Raw genomic sequence first — 22,817 nt, forward strand, 5'->3', positions numbered from 1 at the left:
TGACGAATCCCAATTTGCGGAACGCAGCTAAGTGGATTATCTGTCAACCCATTTCGGCAAGCTCGAAGAAAAGGATACAAGAGCCTTTCGACGAGTCGGGCATACGCTAACGACTAGGGTTTGCCACCAGGCCGGTATTATACCGGCACGGCCGGTTATTTGCTCGCTCTGTCGGTTGCCGGTATAGGAAGGTGATACCGGCAGCCTTTTGCCGGTATTTATGGCTCAAGACCTTTCATATGGGCTTTTGCGGGGTTTTCCCTTCAACATTCCACTACAGCTTGAATAAATCTGGAGCATAGACCCAACTCTGCAGTCACCAGTGCTTTCCTTAGTTATTAATTATTATTATTATTATTATTATTACACACAGGAACATATGTTTCCTGGTATTATCTTGAGATCTCTCTCTCGTTTTCTTTGTGTGCTCTTCCATCCCTCACCCAATTCCCTTTCCCGCAAGCCATTACTCCTTTCCCTCTACTCCACCTCCTCTCCATGAGCCGGCATTTTTCACTACGAAAGGTGGCAACCCTAGCTACGACGGTTTGTTTCTACGCAGTCGAGAGAGTGAAGTTTGGAGAAACCACGTGACCAAGTGTCTGTCCAATCACACGGAAGCAAGAAGGGGGGGTATCGGTAGACCGGAATTGAACTCCGCTTGAGTACGCGTGCGCGTCATCTTGAGCTGATACCCACTTATTTGCGAGAGGGACCAATGGGAGGAAGCTCCACTGGCAGTGGGGAGAGAGGGAACTGGGGAGCTGCGCAGACAGGTGGCCTACTTGCATAGTGTATTGAATCACAGGTGTGTAATCACTTGAGGCCGAGTGGGTTAAGGGGTCCCGCTCGTTGGGTGTAGCCAGGGTTGTGCTGGAGATTGAGAGGCGCTGGGTTCGAATCCACCAGCTGTGCTGTCTGAGGTATTCGCTGGGTTTTCTGAGGACTCTCTAGACGAGTGTCGGCCCAGGGCGCATATACTAACCCCATATGTTTCCCGCTCCTTCCTGCTGTCCATCCGTCCGCATCTGTACGCCGCTCCTATAGCCACAGTTTCTTCGCGGCGCTAACCCAGAAGAAAAGAGAATTATAGCCCGAGAACTATAGACGAACAGTATTGTACATCGATAACTATCTATCAGAACATATGCTATTTTGTATTTTGTTCTCTTCGAATACGAGGGTGTATCAAATATAAGCGAGACTTTCATCTTATCTTTTTTTTATTTGTAGTAAGAAATAAACCGAGTGCGCATTATTTTTCTACATTATCTCCCGATGTAGAAATGCATTTTTGCCCTGTGGGTCGGTAGCTTTTTTATCCCCTCTTCATAAAAAGAAGTGAGTTGTGCAGAAGTTGCGCACAAACTCCTCCACTGCGTCGTCGTCGTCGAATCGTTGGGCTTCCAGTGCTTCTTTGAGTGGTCCAAACTGGTGAAAGTCACAAGGCGATAAGTCAGGGCTATAGGGAGGGTGTTCCAGTGACGTCCAGCCCATTTCCCTTAATTTTGCACATGTGACGGCTGCAGTGTGGGGTCTGGCGTTGTCATGGAGGAGAATTGCTTTACGTGTTGGCTGGTCACGCGTTTTGCTGCGATAAGCAAGTTTAACCTCACTCAAAGGTTCGCAGTAATATGCAGCGTTGATGGTGCGACGATCGTGCAAGAAATCAATGTGCAAAATGCCGCGCTCGTCCCAAAAAACAGTTGCAAGCACCTTGCCAGCTGACAGCCGAATCTTGGCTTTGACAGGGGCTTTCGTTTTCAACCTCGTCATGGCCTTCCACAAATTCCTTATGCCAGGCAAACACACGCGGCCTTGACGCTGTTTGATTCCCGAACTGATGCCGCCAATCTGTGCAGAATTTCGGTCGGTTTTAGACCCTCACGAGCAAGAAACTTTATAATACGTTGCGCAATCGACGGGTCTACCTCGTTCTCAGACATCGTATGACGGACTACCGAAGAAATGTAACGAGACCGGCACGGCGGGCTCCAGGGTTGCATACATCAAACGGACACACAAACTTCGCAGAGAGAGAAGCAGCAGGTACAGGGCTGGAAACGTAAGATGGATACTCAATAAGTGAACACACCCACTACGCTGGAACGAAGGACACGAAAACGAAACCGCGGCGCCTCCTCGCACGTGCGTTTGTTCACACTTTACAGCCAGTTGCAGCAGATCCATTTATAGGGAGAGTTTGGCCATTCTTTGATCTTTTGCCGCCTCATGGGAGGAGCTTATTTTGACGTCACAGTCGTCGTTGCGCCGCCCAAAAAGCCCGAATCCGAGCGGAATCCGCTTATCAGCCATTTAGTCCGCGCAATATTGATGCTGTCCGCCAGCTGGTCGACACCTTCGTGGCCGTGTTGAATGTAATGTACAGGAATAACCGGCTTATGACCCACTGGACCCAGTGATAAGAGGGGCTTTGTTGCCGCACTGAAAGAGTTCAAGGACGAAAGGCTTTCGAAGCAAGAAGTACGTACGTGTCTTCTCTCCTTGGATTGTAAACAACGATCAGCATCAATATGGCGTCGACGACCGGTTGACGACTGGATAACAATGGGAGCACGACGAGGGAGGTCCTTCAGCCTTGACGTCGCATGACGCGCTTTAAGTTAGGCTCCTCCTAATGGTCAAACTCTCTCTATAAACGGCTCTGAGTAGCAGACGACGAGAGCGCCACATCTCACGCAAATGGTCAATTCGTCATGCAACAGTTGATGGCTAACGTCGTCGAGACTGGGATATGTACCCGGGTTCGAATCCCGGTGCCGGCTGTGCTGTCTGGGGTTTTTCCTGGGTTTTCCTCAGACGCTGCTGACAATGGGAGCGTACAGCGACATCTGTGGACCGTTACCATCACCACGCCGGCTCGTCGGACGTGGTGCATTTTTGTGTAGGTGACTCTCATGGTGAATCTGCTGACAACTACCTTACTTATTTGTACTATGTACCAATGTTCTTGCATTTTGAGAGAATATATGTCAGGAACTAGCTCGTTTGAACAAACTTTTCAAAGAAAGTTCAAGAAGCCGGATTCTGTCCCATGACTTAGCCGGTAGAGGGGAGGGGACATATAACACTGTTGCTCGACGAGTGGGCGATTACTTCCCACCAGGCGTCGCCCCGCGCCTTTTCACCACAGAGCCGTTTATTGGGAGTTTGGCCATTGGGAGGAGCCTCTCCCAAAGCGCACCATTTGACGTCACACGATGGGAGGTGCCAAGGCCGATGTCACCATATTGGATCAGAGCTATCTCGCCTTGAAATCTCCCATTCCTCCATTTTGGAGCAGAGGCACAGCCTTGAAATCCGTCCGTGCCGACACGGCTCGCCTTTCATTTCGGTCAAGTGGGCGGGGCGAAAACGTCTCTGACGTCACGGCGGCTCCTCACCTCCGGGCGGTAAAATGTCACAGAATAGCCAAACTCTCCTCATAAACGGCTCTGTTCCACCGCAATTTCAGTCGTGATTAGAAAATATTTAGAGTTCTCTGTCGCACATAAGATTTGCAATGTGGGTTTCTTTCGGAATAAGCTTTCAAATTCCGCTGCCAATATAAACAGCTTGCCAGCTGCTTTACAGTACATTTAACTGATAACGAGTTCCTCTTGTCTAGTAACTTCCTCTTCTCTAGATTTATGCATCATTCACTAGAGGTGTCTGCCACCGGCAACAACAGCCGGCTTTGAGTTTGATTGTGAGCTCGACACGCTGAAACGTAACGATCTGGTAAAGCGTGACAGCACTTCTTTTTGTGCAATAGTGTTACTCTCAGCGCATAGGTCCTCCTGGCCCTCCGCTGTAAGAAGAAAAAAAACCTTCAGTAGTCGCACGTGCACGGTTCCCGCGCAGGGTTGCCTTGTTGTGCTACCTCTAAACTCATTGAGGGGCCAATTGCGGGCTCGCGCTTCCTTCACTTTCACACCGGGCGACTATTTCTTCACGCAAAACCCCCCACCGCGTTACTCTCTCTCTACCAGCTCCCGTGGCGTACTGGTTAGGATGATAGCTTTCCACCCCGAGACTGGGAGGTGACACGGGTTCGAATCCTGTCACCCGCTGTGTTGTCTGAGGTTTTCCCTGGGTTTTCCGAAGACTTTCCAGACGAATGTCGGCACAGTTTTCCCTGAAGTCGGCCCAGGACGCATACTAACCCCACCTGTCCCCCACTCCTTCCTGCTGTCCTCTGTTCATCTGTCCACGTCTGTACGCTGCTCATAGCCACAGTTGCTTCGCTGCGCTAACACGGAATTTAAACAAAAAGTTATCATCTGTGGCATTATATCATAACCCAGTGCAGTTCTGCTCCTACATCTGATCCATATCTGCAAACCCCCGTTACACGCTATGGACCTTTTTTTCACAACGGTCTATGCGCATGACCTTGAGGCGCCGGAGACGGTCATGTCCGTCTTCACTAGATGGCGCAGTATGGGGGGGGACAGAAGTGGGGAGACCGCACGAACGGCGCGAGCTCGTCGGTCCAACTCCGGAGCGGTATTGGTCCTTTGTGCTACCAACGTGGATTTGTTTTGGCCCGCGCCGAGCCAACACCACCTCGACAGAAGGCCAGCGCAGCTCCTCGTAACGTCATCCTACTCGTCGACCAATTGTGCGAAAGCGGTGTCCCGGCGAAGCAGACGACACGCGCTTCATTGGAGGGAAACAATCTGAATACGCTGACGTATCGCGAGGGCGAGGGGATATTGGAGAGGCCTTCTCTTGTATAGGTGATGTTGGCCGAGCGTGGTTCGCTGGACAGCCGCTAGGATACGACACGTATGCGAAAATGGTCAATTAAAAAAAAACAATTTTCTTAGGAGTTCAGCAATTGCTGTCTCTTTACTCATCGTTGCGTCAGCAGGGAGACCGCTAATTTTTTAAAGCTTCACACCTCTACGGTGCCAGATAGTATTAAGAAGAAAACCGGTAGAACACGAACCACACGATCGCTTATGGAAGAGGTCCCTTTGCAAACGCTTTCCTGCTTCACGCGCCCTGTTTATTCGCCAAGGGCCCTTCGTGGTTACTGAACTTGAAACCCGATGCCAGACAAGCGTGCGGCAGTGGACACGAACATCAGCAATAGACCTCTACCCGAGAAACGTCACCATGACGTTGGTAGACAGACTGAAACCGAAACAAATCGGAAGACGAGGGCTGGGTTCCACGAATGCATGGGCACTTGTTCGCTGCCTCCTATTGAAAGAAAAGTAGGATCGAAGGTCGCGTCCCTTTCAGGGACCATCGTAATTCCCTCAAGACCGTGGCTTTCGAGCGCGACCTGATTCGCCTCTAACTCTACCAAACTGGTGACGCTGCCGAACACTATGACGTCATTTGTTTACAAACAGGGAGAGGTCTATTTCTTGGCTTAGTGCGTCCACGGCACTGAATACATCCAGTCGTTCGTGCGAGCTTCCATAGGACGTGACCAAAGCCTATAGGGTTTATTCACATGACGTCATCCGCAGGAGACCGCCACTGTCGCTTGCAGGCAGATGTGCTGCATCGGCCGCCATATTGTAGGTCCCATCCAAGCCGCTGCCCATATCATGCTCACCGTATATTTGGTGTTTCAAAGTTATTGTGCTCTGTGATTTGTATTATATCCAAACAATTTCCATGTTTTCGACGTTAATCCAAATCCAAATCCAAAAAGCATATGGCAGCGAACAAATGCGCGAACATAACTTCGAGGGACCTACAGTATGGCGGCGAGGTGACGCCAGTGAATAAACCCTATACGGATTAATTCAACCGGTCGATCGGGAGAGAGCACCCGAACCCGCTACAGAGCAACAAAATCCGGCACGTTTGACCTCTCCCTGTTTACAAACAAATGACGTCAAATGGTACAACAGCGCCGCCAACTTGGTCGACTGGAACTACAATAGTAAAAAATCAATAAGTGACAAGAAAGCCAACTCAAATATAGCACTGGATATTCTACGAATTTTGTGTGACTTCTTACATATTATTAGTTGTACGGCCTTGTTCTGCTGCTGCCCACCGGCAGCTCTATCTTTTCGGTAGCCCTTTCTAAAGATGGCCACCGCGGGCTCTTCCATGTGCAAGGGTCTCAAGAGTACGCGTTTCCCTTGGGGTACACACGTTAGTATTTCTCTACAAAGCAAACGCGAACTAAGCCGTATACTAACAAACCAGATTCTTCACAGGATTACGACATTGACTTTCGAGACGATGCAACCCTTTAGTGGAGCCTTCTTATCTTTCCGCAGTGGACAGGGAACGCGAAGTGCATGTTTGTGGAAACACCGAAGCGACTAAAAAGTTACCTCATTTACACCACTAATAAAAGAAGCGACATCCCGCTCGCGCTGTTTCGGTTTCACTATGTCTACCAACGTCATGACTACGTCACGGTGACGTTTCTTCGGTAGAGAACCAGCTCGCGTGGCGCGCAGTGGTTAGGATGATTGCCTTCCACGCCGAGGCCTGGAGGTGACAGGGGTTCGAATCCCGACAACGGCTGTGCAGCCTGAGGTTTTCCCTGGTTTTCCTGACAGATTTTCCAGGCGATTGTTCGCACAGTTGCCCTTGAAGTCGACCCAAGACGCACCGAACTCCTTCCTGCTGTCCACGTCTGTAGGGTCCTTGTCGGCAAGGTTTGCCTCGCCGCGCTAAAACGCTTTGATGAAGAGCCTGGCAGAGGTCTTCTCATCCAATCGGAATGGTCTCTCAAGATCGACGGTGGTTCGTTGGAGTTCCGCAATTCGTGGAGAGGTGTGATTGTAGCGTGTCGAGGTTGCTCCCAAAGTGGTGTCACACGGCAAATTGAATGTCATTCCCAGCGAATGACATTCGTTTCGTTGCACACGGTGAAATCAAATGGCAATGCGTGCGAATGATATTCGCCCAGCGAATGAGTTCGGGGAACTCATTCGCTTTTTCCTCTCGCGCCGACAGCGTACCTTCGCAGTAGAGAGGCGGCAAAAACAACAACGATAAACCGTTCGAAGAAATGAAAGACGATAAAAAGTTGTACTCCAATATTAGAGAGTTTTAGTACATCGTACGCTATCGCCTTTGCGTACGTAAGGGATAGCGTTGATTGTTCTGCGCATGCCCATAGCCCATAACAGAAAGAGAGCTTCGCGCAGTGCGCAGAACCACCAACGCTATCTGTTACGTACGCTATCGCCTTTGCGTACGATGTACTAAAACTCTCTATTTTATCACGAATTTGATAACTTTTGACACGGAAGAGGGAAGGCTGAACACTGTTTCTCGGAGAACTACCCTCGTTCCAAGTCGCCACATATTGCCAAGGTTGTGTCCAGATAGGCTTCTTAGTTGTCTTTCCCTGTGGTACTTAGCCGATTAAGTGACTGAAAAAGCAACGAATTTGTGAACTAATCTAATGCTTCGCTAGTTTCGAGCAAAAGAACTCAAAATATAACTGATATGCACGTATAATGCTTCATAGAACTAATGTACCTGTATAATGCTTCATATGTTCGGCCCTGGTGTCTCAATTATCGACATTGACATCATTTGCGAATGACATTCTGTTTCTGCGTGTAGCTCGATGGGAGACAAACGAATGACATTCGGTGCGATTGCCATTCGCTGGGAATGCCATTCGGCTTGCCGTGTGACCGGGGTATTAACGTGACCCTTGCAGGGCATCAAGTAAGCTGAAACCTGCCCCCGTTTGTAAGTGCTCTTGCTCCACACTTTTCTCTTCTCTCGAATATCCATAAGGGCGCCTCCTTCCTTCCTGCATGTCCAGAATGCAATTTGCGTTCGTGTGGCACGCTATGTCGTCTCTGGATCGATATGCGGTACAGCACAGCCGTGATTGGAATAGCTCGCTGCTTTTTGTGATTCCGCAGCTTTTATCGGAGCCGTCGTTGCCTGCAGAATATATTCCATACGATTAAGCTCGAAAAGTAAATGCGTGTATCGTAATTCTTGATGCCATAGCTCTCTCAAAATTGTTTGGTCCCCGGTCAAATCTAGCCCACCAGCGCTCTTCCCTCAAAGCTCTTTTGACCCTTTTGGGCACCACAGGACTTGGATCCTTATATTGTGAAGGGGCTCAATATTTCATTCCCCACATGAGCACCAGCAATTGGGTAGAGTATCGCCCCTGGCGATGAAACTCTCCACTCATCATCCCAAAATAAAGATGTCGTTTGATGCCATAGGCGAGAGGTTCGAAGTGTGGTCCGCTGACCCCTGGGGGTCCGCGAGATCTCTTCGTTGGGGTTCGCGACGATCGAATACCGTCTTGGCGAGTGCTGGTCATGTCATCTCTCAGGGGGACGACATTGATATATGACGATATAGTCGATACTCAAGAAGCCCGAAATATACACAGCCTTCTCATTTCCTCTATGGCGGTGCCTTGTTTGTTCTTCCTTTTCTTTCTTCACGTCCCGTGTTTATGTCGACATCAATGGTACTTAACGAGGGTCCTTGAGTGGATTATCAGTGGTTTTGGGGCGTCCGACAGTACGAGAAGTTTGGGAAACGCTGCCATACGCGAACATAATATATTATACCTGCAAGCTATAGGAGGAGCGCACAGCTGTGCCTGGCTCGTGATGATGATGATGGTGGTGGTGGTGGTGGTTGTGGTAGGAGGGAAAAAAAAGGAGATGTGAGCCTGCTCACCGCAGGACAATCTACTCCAGATCTGGTAGAGAAACAAAAAAGGAAAAAAAGGGGGGGAAAACACACGTCGGTTTGCATGTCCTGCCCATCATGTGCTGCTTGTCCAGAACAGAGACCGAGCTAACAAGAACGATCGGAACGGTCCGACTTCCATGAGAACTGCACGCAGTTATCTAGAATTCGGTATCAGGTGACAGAATAACGTCGAGAACATTATAGTAGATGAGGCAGCTAAACACAGAAGGACAAACACGACACAAGCCTCACAACGCGCAGTGTGAAACTTCAGTTGAATGGTGGCAGTTGAAGAAAAGGCAAAAGGAGGGTGTGGGTTCGAGTCCCAACGCTGGTGCCTTTTCTTCAACTGTCATATGGCATTCAGTTGAAGTCGGGAACATGTCTCCTAGCAATTGGGACCCGCGCCAAGTGTGCCCGACACGTGTGTCTGACCTTGGCCCTCATCGGATCTTCAGCAACCAAGAAAGTGGTACATCAGATAGTAGTCTCAGATTTCTTCTACTGGAAACTGTCTGGTGTGTCTCGAACGCCATATAGCCGCTTAAGACAACGTCGCCGGTGCAAACCTTACCCTGTTTGCAGACACCGCATTATGGTGAAGTGTGTGTTCGAAGCTATGTGCTGTTTGAAGCACGTACAGGTTGGGATAAAAGCTTACGGAACACGCGAGCAACGTACTTTTTCTCCGGTGCGACACCCTGCGGGTGAGTTCACACTGTTTCGGAGTGGTGGAAGGGTCAGAGCCATTTATAGGGAGAGTTTGGCCATTCTCTTATCTTTTGCCGCCTCGTGGGTGGAGCCTATTTTGACCTCAGAGTCGTCGTTGCGCCGCCCAAAAAGCCTGAATCCAAGCAGAATCTGCTTATCAGCCATCTGGTGCTCGCCATATTGATGCTGTCCGTCAGCTTTGTTGTCGCAATGAATGCAATCTACAGGAATAACCGGCGTATGACCCACAGCCGCCTGTGATAAGGGAGGCTTTGTTGCCAAACTGAAAGAGTTCAAGGACGAAGGGCTTTCGAAGGACAATGTAAGCACGTGTCTTCCCTCCTTGAATCGTAAACAACGATCAGCATCAATATGGCGTCAGCGACCGGCTGACAACGGGACAACAATAGAGCATGGCGAGGGAGGTGGCTTAGCCGTGACGTCACATGACGCGCTCGAAGTTAGGCTCCTCCTAATGGCCAAACTCTCCCTATAAACGGCTCTGGGAAGGGTACGCTGTTAGCGACATACAGCGGTAGCTTCCACTTCCCGGGCACAACCCAAGCGACACCGGAACTACCACTGTGTGTCGCTAACAGCGCACACTTCCCTCCCTCCGAAACAGTGAACTCACCCGCTTCCGGCAGCCGCTAGGATGTCGCACCGGCGAAGAGTACGTCGCTCTCATGTTCCGTAATCTGTTATCTTTACAACCTGTATCATCAAGAGACATGATCAGTCTCTTATATACCTCGTTACATATTATACCGATGATAGAATTTGTTTCACCAAAATCGTTACCTATGAGTGATTTCGTCAAGCGATGAGAACAGCACGCACAATGTAAATGAACAACCATACGTAAGAAGTTTATGTCCAAAGACCCCACTTGGGACTGTTCTTCTGCTTCGATATCCTTGCGCCAGAGAACTCCAAACTCTGTCCTTCAGTGCTTCTTGGTGGGCTGGTCAGTCACAAAAATGGCTGAAAAAAAAAAAAAAAGAACAGCGTTTGGATTTTCGTTGCCTGAGAGAATTGCTAACTGCTGTACCCGAGTTTTCGACCCAACTAATGAGTAATATCATTTCGTATTACCCGTCAATACGGTGATGGCAGTGCATTACTCCTTACTCCTATACACAAAATGGTATTCATTAGTATTACTCACCAGAGAGATGTAATGCCATACTCCCCATCCCTGCCTGAGGGCTCTCATGGTGTTGCAGACGACAGGAGATGTGAGCAAGTTGCTGACACTCGTACTGCAGATGTGTGCATCTACCTTCTAACCCTGACAACGAGAAGAAAAAGAAAAATAGAGGCTCATATTCTTGCGTAATACGTTAAATAATTTCAGGTCCAGGTGTAATGTTCTTGAAAACGTTTATTCATTGACATCATCCCTCCAGAGGACGTTATTTCGAAGTCGGTAAATTAAATTAAATTTTTATTAAATGAAATTTGAGAACTTGAACTGAACTCTGAAATATGCGGATATACGCCCCGCCGTATGACCCGCATGCAAAAACGGTATCTGTATACACTTCTCATAGATCTTTCACGTTATTTAATATTAACCGCATAAGAACAAACACGCCAGCAAGGCTTGGTGGGTAAAGGCAACACCTCCTAGATAGCATCAGGCCTGCGCCCCACGTGACACAGCGTCACACACGAAGGCCTGCTGTGGATGCTGCTATGACGTCATTGAAAGAGCGATCAAGAGAAAAGCTCCATGCAGCTCGCAAAGCTCACACAGGCCTGCGTGAGTTGGGCAGTGCGCAGGCCTTCCACTATCTAGGAGGTATATTGGTAAAAGCATCAGGTAAAAAAAGCTTTATTTGGGGTTCTTGAGCGCGTAAATCGTCCACTTTCACGATTCATTTGGCTGACGAACTATTTATATGCGATATCGATCATGATCATAGATAAACTATCGCAGGATAACAGTGTTTTGATAGACATTGTGACCTCACCAAAACGGAGAAAATACTGTAGAAGTACTAGTACCCTTTGCGGGAATTTTATTTTTTAGCGCATTTCGTGGTCGCCATTTTGGCTGGAAATTAAAATTAGAAGAAGAAAAAAAAATAGCGAAAGAATGTGAGAAAACTTCCTGCACCGGAATTTGATGACAAATACGTTTCACAACAACTACATGTAGCAACGGTGAGCGAGGAAGTTCGTCACTTAATTTGTGATTCAGGGCACGTACGTTTCACAAAGTACACACTTAAGAGACTTACAGTGAGTGCAATTTATTGCAGCAGTGTCACTATCAGTTACCCTGAAGTGTACAGCGCAGGACGCATTCTAACCCATTTGATTCCGTTTAGGGTCAAGAGATCCAACGAGACGAGAGATCCGACAGATCACGTGACATGCGATCCAACCTCTGGTCAAGAGATCCAACGAGTCAAGAGATCCACTGTTGGATCTCTTGACTCGATGGATCTCTTGACGCGTTGGACCTCTTGACGCGGAATTATATATACAGGGTGTTTCACCTAAAGTGATAAAAGATTCTCACTGGCGACGTACTCGCTAGAGGATTGTGGGACTTTCGGCAATTACCTTCTAAAAGCTTTTGCAACAATAATTGGGGAAGGCTTTGGACAATTTTTAATTGCGGGAAATTTATATTTTTGTCAATTGAACTTCGAAAATTGCCAAGCGAACCTCAATTTTTTCTTACAGAAATATGAAGTCCTCCACGGGCCATAACCGCAGACCCAACAAAAACTATGCACAATATCGCAACAGAAATAGCCGAAAATACACAAACATAAATGGGATGAAGATGTGGTGGGTCATTCCCCGCCGCTATATGGCGGTACACTGCCCCATTGCGCTTGTGGAAGGGATGAGAAAGTGATGATGATGGAAAAGGTGTCCTTTTAGAGTTCGTTCATTAGCCCCGTGCTGGAGAGGAACTCAGCAACAACTCGTAGGCCTTGCCTCAAATAGTAAATATTACGCATTTAGCCCCGCCTGCTTGATTTTCGCAAAGTGCGTGCGAAATGTGCCTCATGAAGAGGATGTGATGTGATGTGATGTGAGTAAAGAAAAAAATGGGGAAAGAGGAAGTGTTACCCCTCTTCATTTGTTTTGCTTCATTTGTGATAAGACGGTTGTCACCAGCATCAACGTCAAAGTGGGGCAAAGAAATGTATGTCCCCGCATCTTCTGTGCGCCCTTCTTTGCGACAATCAAGCAGGCGGGCTAAAGGGGAAATTTTATTATTTTTTTAAAACTATTTCTGTTGTAATACTGCGCATATAGTTTTTGTTGGGTGTGTAGTTATCCGTGGATGACTTCATAATTATGTGAAAAAATAAATAAATAAAGAAGTGAGGTGCGCTTGGCAATTTTTAAAGTTCAGTTGAAAAAAATAAATTTCCCGCAATTAAAGATTGTTCAAAGCCTTCCTCAATGGTGGCGAAAGTGTCCGAAAAGGTAATCGCAGGAAGTCCCACAATCCTCGGACGAGTACATCGCCAGTTAGAAGTTTTTTTTATATATATATATATATATCACTTTAGGTGGAACACCCCGTATATCTGTCCGCGTCTGCACCCCGCTCATAGCCACAGCTGCGTCGCGGCGCTAACCCGAAATATCCGAGAAATTGCTTGCGATACGTTTCCGAAGAAACACCCCCGTGTCGTGAAACTGTCGCCAAGACTCTCGTTGAATAAACACGCGGGACAATACGACGAAAAAAAAAAAAAAAGATGTCGGCCCTTTAGGACTATCCCCCACGAATCCACCCGCTACCACACTCCCCGCGGCGCCCACAGTGAGCCTGACCCTGGCCCATGGCGCAAGCCCCATCCTTTTTCGCCGGCGGGCGCGCGACACACCGAGGCATCCGTCACGTACCGTCACTGTGGATTTCAGTGAGCGCTGAAAGTCAGTCCGTGCAATGAAGCGTTGGTGGTAGAGTAGTGGTCCGTGTGGTTTTTTCTCCCGGCGTCATGGCTTCCTTCTTGGATGTACTCAAAGGACGGCTGGCCAGCAAGCACAAGAGCAAGCCGAGCAATGTGAGTTTCGTTTTGGCCATTTCTCGGACGCACGTGGATTAATCTCCTCGCCGGTGGTCTGTACTCCAAACGTTGCACGTGGCGGTTCGATTGGTGAACTCGTTCATCTTCGCTGCTCGCGATACTCGCCTCATATTTATGGGATTTTGGGGGACCGTGGTTGGGGTAACTCGGCTGGTGTTTATCGGCAGTAATTTTTGGATTAATCAAAATAGATGCACTTATTCGAGTTTGTATACTATACTGAGAAAAGGTCACGAGTTCGTGTTTCTGGGCAGAAATCGAAGGGATTAAAAACGATGCAATTTCTTTAGAATGTGGAAATCGGTGTTGATAATAAATTAAAAGAAATGCCGAAGTTGCAAAGAGTCGAAAGATGAAAGTCACTGAAAAGGTTAGCCAGCTGCAGGACGGAAATTGAGTTAGGAAATTGAGACTTTGTATGTATTTGTCCTTTCTATGTTGTTCCAGCCTCAGAACATCAGTTCTCTCATGTTGTAAAGAGACATTCGGCGGGTGTTTTTGTCACCAAAAACCGATAACCATGGGCCCTTCAGATAACGCTGAAGGAGACTTTATCAAAGACTTATTTTTTACGGGGTTATTTATTGCTTTTATGTAAATAACAATTTGTAACAATTTCGATGTGTATAAATAATTATAATGATATTATACCTTTATCATAAACTCACCTATTTATTTAGTTAAGTTTACCAAAAATTCACGACATAGAAAAAAAAAACTCGATGATTGATTGATTGATCTGTAAAAGAAAAAGTGGAGATGTTAGTCCGTTCCGTTGTTTTTCTTTGTTTCTGTAGTGTCTAGATAACGTGTACGTGTAATATTCTTTTATATTACCGTGTAGACGGCAGTGTGGATTATCCTGTTTAGATGTACCTGATGCTCAGTAATAAATAATTCTGGTCCGCTGACCAGCGACGACCCTTCAACAGAGAATAATTAGAGTACAATGACAATGACATCGTCAAAAGGGAGAGGGCGCAGACTATGACATCACGAATATACACGCTTCTCATTGTGAAGGCGGCCGGGGGAAGCGCAATTGAACAAATAACACAACAGTAAGAGAACTGCAACTTTCAATCCTTTTTCCTAGGACATCACGTGAACAAATACACGTCAAGATACTAATTCTATCTTAATTTAAATATATTCTTTTTTTTTTTTATCTTGAAGCGTATTCGTTCATATGTGGTGTCCCAGTAAAAGTTTTGAAAGGTGCGACTGTCTTACTGTCGTGTTGTTTAATTATTGTTGTGTTGTTGTGTTTAATTGCGTTTCCGGGAGCCTTAATAATGGGTTTGTACCAACCTGCCCAACTAATCTTGAGTGTATACAGGTTTCTGTCGCTCACTGAAAACGATAGCGGACGTGAATTAAAGGTGTCAGAGAGGTTGGCTCGGACCCAGCCGAGGCAGGGCATATAGCGTGTTTCGAGTGAAGTCACTTGGCGTTAACAACTTCCAGCACAAATAGAGTACTAGGAAAGCTGAACGTCGCCATTGACTGTGTGTAATTCTGACTGTTTGTGACGTCAGAGAGAAAGAGAGAGCGTATTCAGAACGTCCTTGGATCACCGCTGTTCCCCTCAACAGCGTACGACTTCAGTGATGACGGTTGAGGACAAAATGACGTACCATATCGTTGATTGGAGTGTCTCACTGCGTGTTCCCTTTTTCTATGGTAATAATAATACATGGTTTTACATCGCGCGACAACTTCTTTTTTTTTTTTTCTTTTTTTTTGTATAAGGAGAGATTGACTAAAAAGCAAGCGAGCTGGTCGTTAGAATTACAGTGTATATATTTGTGTAGTTTCCCTTTCTTTTCTGAATAACGCGTCCTGGAGTAGCCAGTCCCGAGTGGCTCGAGAGTAACATCTCAATTTTTTTCTTTTACAAATCAATCAATCAGTCAATCAACTCATAATGTTAAAACCTCCGAGACTGTTTCGTACTTCTCTCAGTCTGTGTGTTTTAATATTAGGAGTTCTTGTTTGTATGTCGGTGTCTAATCCTGCGCAACATGTTAAGTGATGTAAGCGACCAATCCCAGCACATGAAGTAATGAATCGACTTGGTGAGAGCGATATGACAGTCGATTTAAAGAGAGAGAGAGGAAAAAATTTGATTTGGGGTTCTTGAGCGCGTAAATCATCCAGTTTCGCAATTCATTTGGCTGACGTACTGTTTTAATGGATATCGATCATGATCATAGACAAACCATCGCCGGATAATAGTGTTTTTACCATAGGCTGAGAAGTTACCCGTCGGAAAGAACTCGCTACGAGTTAAGTTACTGTTTGAAAAATGTAACTAAGTTCATAATGACGTTCTTCATCCTGAAATATAACTCTCTGTTACGGAGTTCACGTTTTATTGCCTAAAATGCCATACCGGAGAGAAAGCAAGATAATAAGTGAATTTAAAAAGTAACTTGGAACTTGGCTTAAGTTACTTTGGCAAAGCTACTCGAAAAAGAAACGAGTTCTCCTGAAAGTTACCACGGCGCAAAAGTACCGAGTTAAGTTACAAGTTGCCAAAGAAAAAAAAAGGAACTTAGTTACAGTAACGAGTTACCTCGAACTCTGGTTTTTATGCAAACTGTGGACTTGCGAAAAGGGAGAAAATACTGTAAAAGTAGCACCCTTTGCGGGGAGGGGTGGGATCGTAATTATTAGCCCATTTCGTGGTCGTCATTTTTGCTGGAAATTAAAATGAGAAAGAAATAGGGAGCCCAGCGGAGATTTACTGGGCTGGAATTTCATGACGAATAAGTTTCACAAGAACTACATGTAGCGTCGGTGGGTGAGTGAGGAAGTTCGTCACTTAATTTGTGATTCCGGGCACGTTTCACAAAGTACAAAGTGATTGTGACTCAGGGCATGTTTGTCAAACTACAAAGTGGCTGTGACTCAGGGCACGTTCCACAAACTACAAAGTGACTTCTAGTGAGTACAATATATTGCAGCACTGTCACAATCAGTTCCTGCTGAAGTCGGCCCAGGACGCATATACTAATCCCCCATGTCCTTGTATTTTCCGTTTTTTTTTCTTCTTCTTTTTTTGAACAACAAGCCGGCTCTTTGCCTGGCTGACCTTTTCTTTCTTTTTTTTCTTAATAAACGTATACCCCCACTCCTTCCTGCTCTCCTCTCTCCATCTGTCCACATCCCTATACGCCGCTCATAGCCACAGTTGCTTCGCGGCGCTAACACGCAACTTAAAAAGAAACTGTCACTGTACTGATACACACACCAGGTAACATTTGCAACCACTGGAACATCGATTCCGCACTCCATTCCAGCGCCACTTTGTCATTCCGCACTTGTTGTCAGTTCTGGGATATCTATTTATTTATTGTAAGAGAGGAAGTGTGAGTGCACGAGAGGAAGAGGACGAAGAGAATAAAATCATTCTCTCGGGGGGGGGGGGGGGGGTGATATTTATTAGACGAAAAGGGGGAAAAAAAAACGGGGAAAATTCTCTCGGGGTTGGCTTCGGAGAGCAAACATATCTACCTTGTCTGGTTCCATAGGAACTCTACATTTATTTATTTAAAGCACCCTCAGGGGTTGAAGGAAAGGGAACGGGTAATAATACAAAATTATACAAAAACACAAAGGAGTTAGTTGACATTACAACACAGATATACAAATAGTGCAACAACAACAACAAAAGAAGAAGAAAAAAAACAAAAGCTAGGTTATGGAGATAGTAACATCATGATTTTTTTTTTTTTTTTTTTGAATTGTGAAAGAATCGGTAATAGATGTAATAGAGAGGCGGTTTCATTCCAGTGATATACTCTCGGTAAAAAGCGATCAAAGTAGGGTTTCAGCTGTACAGAAAGGAACTTCTACCTTTTGTACGTGATCCAGCCGTGAGGGGGGGGGGGGATATGTTTAATGCAAAGTAAAAAAAGGAAAGGGAAAGGTGAAGTGTGGTGAGGTGGGGTGGGGTGGCCCCGTGGCCGTGATGAAATGTACTGCGGCCTGGAAGTTAGAGAGTTGCGGACGACGATGATGATGTGATAATAAATTTTATGGAACAAACAAAATCTACGGGCTACACTACGAGGAAGCGTAGGCTGAGAGAGATGTTGAGGACGAGGAGGTTGAGGACACGAGTTCGAACGCCAAGAATGGGAGTTCTGCTCCTCCGGGGAGATTCTCACGGCAGTGCGACCTACGTTGCCATTTTTCTTCTTTCCACTTCTATTCTATTCTATTTGATTCTGTTCTCCCGCGATATGTTCCCCAACCATGACTCGCGAATTATTCAGACGACAACATAAACAATGATGATGTTGATGTTGATGAAGAAAAATAATAGGGAGAGATTGAACGTATTATACCGTACCCGGAGTCGACATACCGGGGGGGGGGGGGATCATGTTTACTCTAAAAAATAAAGGGGAGGGAAAGGTTAGCCTACGTTACGGCAGCTTGCTATTCCCAGCAAAACTGATACGAAATTAAGGCTAACTGGCGAAACATTATGAATTATACAGTATCACCCGCTGATAGAAGTGCCCTTTCCAAGAATTACATCGGACAACAGAACAACAAACAAATAAGTCGTGGCCATGAATTACCGTGGCATCTGCAGATATGGGCGTATACCCTTTTTTTTAGTGGCTGCATTAAGACGCGCTATAGTATATTCTTCGTATTCGCCTCACGGGCTTTTCGTGCGATCCGCCTTATACGCAGAACACTGCGTCGTCGGGGTCGCATGCTGCAGGGGAAGCCTTAGCGTAATCGCTGTTGTAAACGGCTCCGCCCTGGGTGGTGACCTCAATGTTCTACTGGCGCCGGCACCCCCTGTTTTTTAGGGGAATTGAGAAGCCAGGTTCTTCAGACGGGGTGCTCATCGCGAGAAAAAGACTGCCAAAGGACGCTGCCTTGACGTCACCCTTCCTCGAAAGTCACCGGGCGCTTGGCCAAGCCACGGTGCCGCCAGCCCAGGTCTTCTCGTATGTGTATTCACACAATCAGAGACGTTCGCGGCTTCAACGCGGTATAGACGATTATTGTTGGCGCGCACGTGCTATCGTACCTGCTTTGCATGTATATAGATTACGTCGTATTTGAAGAAAAACTGATATGGAGACGTTGCGTTTGTAGAGCTCCGGTCAACCTTAATGATAACACTGAAGGTCTCGTTTCCGAGCGTGATTAGAGCGGTCCTTGGGGTCACGAGGGAATCTTAATTGAACAAAATTGTTCCGTTAGTTTAACGCGAGGATTTTGTTCACTTAACATTCCCCCAAGGTTGGCTGTTATAGTGCTGGGAAATGAGAACGATTTTTTTTCTTCCAGTGGTTATTGTTAAGGTTGACCGAAGCTTTACGTACATTAGCCGGATTAAAGTCCCAACGATAATATGAAGACACGTTGTTCTTACAGTGTACTTTACATTGGCTACTGCCATCATTGCAGATTATAACGTGTTTAGAAAGGAGCCTCCAGTTTTCCTTGGCATTTACTGAGTGTAATTTTTCTGTCTGCATTGTATACATCACTGTACTGTTGACACCCCGCCTCCCCTCGTGCAACGCCCCAGCATGGAGCGCTCGAGGTTATGTACCCACCGATGAATACATACGGAACACATCATAATGCCCAGCGCAGAGGTACACACCCACAAAGGGCTAAATTGAAATCTGTCTTTCGCCGTTTGGACGAGATAAATTTTAGTATCGTGAAGGTGCTGGGTGTTTGCGAACGCGCAGGAAACCCAAAGGAGAGAGACGAACCGTTTCGACACTTGTAAACTTGGGGGCGCGGACAATTGCTCACCGGACAACTGCTCACCGGACAATTGCTCACCAAAAACTGCTGAGGCCGGACAATTGCTCACCGCCTCTTTCACCACACTTGTGATTTTATTTCGCGTTTTTGGCGCTTGACTTTTTTATGTTAGCTGAACTTCTTTTTTAGATGTGTAAGTGGCTTCAAATAGATCTAGGAATCCACCATTGAAGAGGGTGAGGCGAGAGGTCGTCCACTTGAAGGCACACCTGAAGCGTCTTTGTCAGGATCTCCGTCCATGGGGCGTTCCTAGAGGATTATTTCCCAAGGGGGGGGGGGGCAGCAAAGTGTTTCCAGGGGGGCAAAGCGTGCAACCACGTCACCTCCTTCCCTGGAGACGGACGCTGCGGACTGTGCGGGTGTTCACAGGTTCATATTATGATGACCCTGAGAAAAAAAAATCATGACCTATGAATAAAGAGTGCGCAATTTTCCAAAGTGACCTTGTCCCCGTCTCTTTACGCTCATGCCTGCGTCACCAGGATCTTCCAAGACACGAGAAGGGGAAGATTTAAAATCACATCATTATTTAACCACTAAAATTAACGAATTTTCTATATCTGTCCAAGTCGGTTTAGCGAACGAAAGCCACCTTTTAGCGCCCGTTAGGCTTAGTAGGGCGGAGACGACTGAACAGTACGGTGGTTAGTTTATTATTAGGTTGGTCCAAGTTCAGTGTTTGCACCGCTATGTCCAGGTTAGTCTAAGTTCGCTGTTGGCAGTTTCCCGCGCGCAACTGTGCATTGTATAGCCAGATAACATTTATTTACAGTAGTTTGTTTTGAAATGGGGATTTCGATCACTTTATTTCGAGGTGCACCCAAGTTCAGCTAACAAATAAAAAGTCAAGTATAAGAGCACCATAAACGATAAATAAAATCACATCACATAAAACCGCGAAATAAAATTACATATAAGTGCGGTGACAGAGGCGGTGAGCAATTGTCTGGCTTCAGCGGTTCTGTGGCGTGAGCAATTGTCCGGTGAGCAATTGTACGTATATTCTACAAAAAAGCAACACTTCAAATTGCATATCAGGGACACCTCGCACTGAAACAACAACAACAACTTTTTTTAAATGATGATAGGAGTTGCCATTCCAACTCTGAGACAAAGTTAGTTGATTAGTGTGCTTACGTACTACACTGAAACGTGTAAAAGCAACTACTGGTGTTGTGCTACCGAGACAAGTGTATTGGTGTAGATCCTGTAGCGCGATCCTTGGGCAATGCAGTGTCGCCACCGGCATGTAAACAAGATACGCCTTACACGATGGGAAATGTCAAAAGGTGATGATGATGATGATGCTTGGAGTTTTATCGAATATCAACATTTATAGGTGATTATGCCTGTGGGATCGTCAAAGAATGCGTATCGCTAATTTTGTGTCTCAAAACGTAACAGTAGATCGTATACACAGTTTTGTCTAGCTGACACAAACAAGGCATTCTGGTTAGCTTGGTTGGTTGGTTTTACTGTATATGAATTGCGGAACCCGTTTTCAGGTACCCGGGTTCGAATCCCGGTGCCGGCTGTGCTGTCTGGGGTTTTTCCTGCGTTTTCCTCGGGCGCTTTCAGACATATGTCGGCACAGTTCCCTTAGAAGTCGGCCCAGGACGCACATTCCCCCAGGGAGTCAGTCGTGACGTTGCCCACCACCGTGAGGCCGACAACGGCGCGCCCTTTCACCTACACAAACGCAACGCGGAGAGAGAGAAAAAAAGCGTAACCAATGACGACGATGACGATGATGTTGTTGTTGTTGTTGTTACCAAAGCCATCGAGCGCAAAAGCAAGAATGACATAAAGGACAGGATGCTTTCATCGCATATGCGCATAACAACAAATTGTAATGCGCCTGTCGTACCGGAAATCGAATGTCATTTCCGGCGAATGACATTCACACTCACTGTCATTCGTTCACCGCTACATGGGAACACAATGATGTGCACAAGAATTTGGCCTTCGCTTATCGAATTAATTCGAGAACTCACTCCTGTGTGCACCTGTGAGGACTATGTAATCTCTGTGGTGATAAGGGAGCACAGCAGTAAAAACGGACGCATCAAATATAACGAAAAACAAAAAGAAAATGTTAAGGTCAATGTGCGTAGGCCGATATAGGCTGCTGTACTCGTGGCGGTTTTACGAGTGTGTTAATTTTTACGTCAAAAAAGGAGAACTTCGCAACTATGAACGTACCATTTGCTCGTTCTCAGTCAAATTAAGCGGTCGATTTTCATGTTGGCTATGATTTATTTGTTGAGCGTGCAATATGAACCCGTTCGTGATCAGGAGCTGTTGAAACTGAGATTTCCCTGAGATGAAACTGAGATGAAACTGAGATTTCCCAGTCTCGGGTTTTCGTCATGGATCTTAGCCACCAGCTCGCTTGCTTTTTAACCATTTTATCTGTATCGCTTTCATGTTGTTTTTAAACAGTTTTTGATCTCTAGCTAATTAGAAATTGACGCATATGCCGATTGGTATAGTGCATGTAGTCCTGGTACTTTGCGAGTCGTCATTGACGTCATTTCATTATTATTATTATTTTTTTTTTTTTTTTTTTGTTGACTCTAAGAGATGAGCCACAGAAAATTGTGTACTCATCTTCCGAAACTTCCCCTGACCATTTAGCCCGCTTGTTAACCCTATCTTGCCTATTTCTATCCTTGAGTCAACAACTGAGACAAGTTCTAAAACATTGCAACATTGCTGTCGCACTGAAGTGCAGCATCCCATCGTATACTCTCTAGGAGCGCCATCACCGCTGCGCTTCAGAATAGCATTTCCTTTCTTTCGTTGTCTTTTTCCTCTCCGCGCGAGAGAGTGTTTTTTTTTTTTTTTTTTTTTTTTGAGAGAGTGTATTTGCATCAAATGAAAGGCTCGCCACAGAGGTCCTATAACGACAAAGTGACATTAATCTCCCGTTCGACAGAGGTATAACGCTGTATCAAAGTTACCCGATTACAACGAAGAACGTTATGTTCGCTGCTGTGATAAATCGCCTATATCGCCTTTGCGTACGTAAGGGGCAGCGTTCGTGGCATAAATGGATACAACAACAACAACAACATAGATGAATGGATGATGATGATGTGGGATGTTTCCCTGCGTTGAGTGCAGGACCCTACCCCATTCCAAAAAGGTTCACATGAAAGGATGACGAGGGAAGGAAATCCCTACAGTTCGTGAAGGAGGCCGGTGGCCCTCAGAAAGGAAAGAAGAGCGCCAAGTGCACGGCACTGGTGTCCAGGGTTACTCCATGGGCCGAGAACTTTGCAGATGTTGAATGGCCTCTGATCCAGCATTTCAGGTTGAGATTTAAAGGCCCGTCGCTCGCGTACGTACTGGCTGCAGTCTTCGAGAATGTGTCGGATTGTTGCCGGTAAACCACAAGTTGTACACAGCGCCGTGGTGCTGTGGCCCAGCCTATACCGGAGTGCAGGGGTGAATGCGACGCTAAGTCGTAAACGACGCACTAGAGACGTAAACAGGCGAGGGAAACCGCTTGGCATGTCAAATGAAAGCGTTGGGTCAACAGCATTCAGAAGC

The 22,817-nt window shown here is 46.4% G+C and overlaps 1 protein-coding gene across 3 annotated transcripts in view; it reads left to right on the forward strand.

Annotated features, from left to right (window-relative positions):
* The window catches only part of LOC135370188 (NAD(+) hydrolase sarm1-like), a 90,696-nt gene that overhangs the window by 5,279 nt on the left and 62,600 nt on the right, over positions 1–22,817 (forward strand). The window contains exon 1 of one of the 3 annotated variants that reach the window (XM_064603894.1): positions 13,281–13,424. The exons of 1 other annotated variant lie outside the window; for it this stretch is intronic. In XM_064603894.1, coding sequence (XP_064459964.1) covers positions 13,359–13,424 — 66 coding nt within the window. In that variant the 5' untranslated portion in view covers positions 13,281–13,358. Of the gene's footprint in view, positions 1–13,280; positions 13,425–22,817 lie in introns of those variants that run through there. One more of the 3 variants, XM_064603891.1, reaches the window with a different exon arrangement.

Source organism: Ornithodoros turicata, chromosome 10 (assembly GCF_037126465.1).
Source record: "Ornithodoros turicata isolate Travis chromosome 10, ASM3712646v1, whole genome shotgun sequence".
Taxonomy (NCBI): domain Eukaryota; kingdom Metazoa; phylum Arthropoda; class Arachnida; order Ixodida; family Argasidae; genus Ornithodoros; species Ornithodoros turicata.